At 47.8% G+C, this 3,244-nt stretch overlaps 1 protein-coding gene across 1 annotated transcript in view; it reads left to right on the forward strand.

Moving 5' to 3' along the window:
• Window positions 1–426: 426 nt before the first annotated feature.
• Window positions 427–3,244, forward strand: part of LOC112073345 (liver-expressed antimicrobial peptide 2) — a 4,692-nt gene continuing 1,874 nt past the window's right edge. Inside the window, exons 1-2 of the mRNA XM_024140661.2 lie at window positions 427–606; window positions 1,276–1,454. Of these exons, the coding sequence (XP_023996429.1) occupies window positions 535–606; window positions 1,276–1,454 (251 nt within the window). The 5' untranslated portion in view covers window positions 427–534. The remainder of the gene's footprint in view (window positions 607–1,275; window positions 1,455–3,244) is intronic.

Raw genomic sequence — 3,244 nt, forward strand, 5'->3', positions numbered from 1 at the left:
ATTCAAGCTCCCTCCTTCCACCTCCTTCGCATCCCCGTCCGTTCCCCTCACTTTCACGTCCATGCCAGCAGTGTCTGTATTGCAGGTGTGTGTCGTGGTGTGGTTGGTGTGTGTGTGTGTGTGTGTGCATTTGTGTGGTGTAACTGCTGTATGTACTGTTCTGTTGACTCACGGTTTAGGGCCCCGTCTAGAGAAAAGCTGATCAGAACGATCTTCAAACTTTGAACAAACACGTGATGACAGAGAGAGAGAGAGAGACAGCGAGAAAGAGAGCGAGAGAGAGAGACAGCGAGAGAGAGAGAGACAGCGAGAGAGAGAGAGAGACATAGAGAGAGAGAGACATAGAGAGAGAGAGACAGCGAGAGAGAGAGAGAAAGAGGGAAGGGGGACTATAAAGAGGATGGGACAATCTACTTCTGCAGAGAGAAGAGAGATCCCACCAGAGCTCCAGTTACTGAGGACACAGTACAATACCTGTTTAAAAGTTCTATCTACTCTACTTCTGTCTTTCCATATCATCTGACCTACTCCAACATGCAGGACCGTCAACACTACTTCATGATAGCCTTCACATGGTTCCTGGTGTTTCTGGTGCTCGGTCCGCAGGTAAGACCAAGCCTTTATTTTACAGTTTCTTCATTTGTGAAATATCTTTGGACACAGTCAAAGTGAACATGCAACCTCAAACAATACGGGGTTAGGTCCATGCGAGGAACTTGAAAATGTGGAAAGAATTGAAAAATGTATCAGCAGTGGAAGTTCCTTACAATCTCAGGAGTTAATCTCCGTTTAAATGGAAAATACATATTTACTGCGAGAAATATTGAGTGAGATTTAATTTGTCATCTTTTTAAAAAATTTATTTTTTATTTTATAAGTCAGGAACAACGATAGCTCATTGACTATATCTGTGTTTGTCTATCAGGTGTCTGCCTGCCCTGTTCCCTCCCTAGACGTTCTACGGAACTTTGGAACAGCCAACCCTTTAGAATAATTTAAAATATAGACATTATATATATTTAGCATTGCTGTATACCGTTGCTGAGTATTAGCAGTGTACAATATAACCACCTCAAACAGATAATGAATGTAAAGAATTTGACTGAATAGTTTGATGTTAAGTGATTTATTTTATTTTATCAGAGCGAGCATACTCCCACTAGACATTCATAATGTTTATGTAGGATATATGTACTTAGCTGTCTCTACCTTTGTCTCTAACTGTCTGTACTGTTGGATCTCTCTTCATTGACTATATCTGTACGTTTCAATCAGTCGTCTGCCAGCCCTGTTCCGTCTGTGGATGTCCCACCCAGCTCTGGTCATCTCCAGCCAGAAGGTCAGAGGGCACTGAAGCGGATGGCTCGTATGACCCCGTTGTGGAGGACCATGGGTACTAAACCCTACGGGGCGTACTGTCTAAACAACTACGAGTGCTCCACTGGAATCTGCAGGTAACGTATCTGTCACACACACCTGGGCAACACCTGTGGGTCATAACTAATCATACGTAGAGGAGAGGGAGGAGAGAGGGAGAGGAGAGGAGAGGAGAGTGGAGAAGGAGGAAGAGAGAAGAAAGGGGGGTTGAGAGAGGAGGGGGGGAAGGAGAGGTAAGAGAGGGGGTTGAGAGAGAGGGGGGGAGGAGAGGTAAGAGAGGGGAGTATGAGAGATGAGGGGGGGAGGAGGAAGGGGGTTGAGAGAGAGAGGGGGGGGGCAGGAGAGTTAAGAGAGGGGGGTTGAGAGAGAGACGGGGGGGTAAGGAGGGTAGATGAGAGGGTCGAAGAGAGCAGGGGGCGGGAGGAAGAGGTAAGAAGAGGGGGTTGAGAGAGAGGGGGGGGGGAGGAGAGGTAAGAGAGGGGGTTGAGGAGAGAGGGGGGTTTGAGAGAGTAGAGAGAGGGGAGGGGGGTAAAGAGAGGGGGTTGAGAGAGAGAGGGGGTTGAGAGAGAGAGAGAGGGGGGGTAAGAGAGGGGGTTGAGAGGTAAGAGAGGGGGAGGGGGTAAGAGAGGGGGTGTGAGAGAAGAGGGGTTTGAGAGAGGAGAGATGAGGGGGGGTAAGAGAGGGGGGTTGAGAGGTAAGAGAGGGGAGGGGGTAAGAGAGGGGGGGGTGTAAGAAGAGGGGGTTGAGAGAGAGAGAGAAGGGGGGTTGAGAGAGAGAGAGAGGGGGGGTAAGCGAGGGGGTGAGAGAAGAGAGGGGGTTGAGAGAAGAGAGAGAGGGGGGGGTAAGAGAGGGGTTGAAGAGAAGAAGAGGAAGAGGAAAGAGGGGGTTGAGAGAGAGAGAGGGGAGGGGGTAAGAGAGGGGGTTGAGAGAGAGAGAGAGGGGAGGGGGTAAGAGAGAGGGGTTGAGAGAGAGAGAGAGGGGAGGGGGTAAGAAGAGGGGGTTGAGAGAGAGAGAGAGGGGAGGACAGTAGATACATTTTTTTTTTTAATGATCAAAACAACTGCTTTTTTTTTTTTTGTGTCTGCTCTATTAAATTTTGAAAAGCCGAGTCACTTGGGAATCTTTTATGAGACATTAACCCCTTGTTTCACAAAAAGAAGACACAGACAAGAATGGCCTGACTGACATACTGGGCAAGAAACTCTACTTCCTACATGAAATTCTGGAGACAAAAAAAGAAAGGTCAAGTTCAACAATGTAGTTTGAGTCATGCAGCAGCAGAGTGGTAACTTGGTTACTGTAATGTATGATTAGTTATGACCCACAGGTGTTGCCCAGTGTGTGGCACCTTGGTAACGTATGATTAGTTATGACCCACAGGTGTTGCCCAGGTGTGGTAACTTGGTAACTGTAACGTATGATTAGTTATGACCCACAGGTGTTGCCCAGGTGTGGCACCTTGGGTAACGTATGATTAGAGTTTTATGACCCACAGGTGTTGCCCAGGTGTGGTACCTTGGTACTGTATAACGTATGATTAGTTGACCCAAGGTGTTGCCCAGGTGTGGCACCTTGGTAACGGTATGATTAGTTATGACCCACAGGTGTTCCCCAGGTGGGCACCTGGTTGGTAACGTATGATTAGTTATGACCCACAGGTGTTGCCCCAGGTGTAGCACCTTGGTAAACGTATGATTTGTTATGACCCCAGGTGTTGCCCGAGGTTGTGGGTACCTTTGGTACTGTAACGTATGATTAGTTAATGACCCCAGGTGTTTGCCTCAGGTGTGGTACTTGTAAACGCGTTATATTAGTTTATGAACCACAGGTGTTGCCGTGGGTGTGACCAAGATACGTTACTACCCCA

The sequence above is a fragment of the Salvelinus sp. IW2-2015 genome, unplaced genomic scaffold (assembly GCF_002910315.2).
Source record: "Salvelinus sp. IW2-2015 unplaced genomic scaffold, ASM291031v2 Un_scaffold2234, whole genome shotgun sequence".
In the NCBI taxonomy this organism is placed as follows: Eukaryota; Metazoa; Chordata; class Actinopteri; order Salmoniformes; family Salmonidae; genus Salvelinus; species Salvelinus sp. IW2-2015.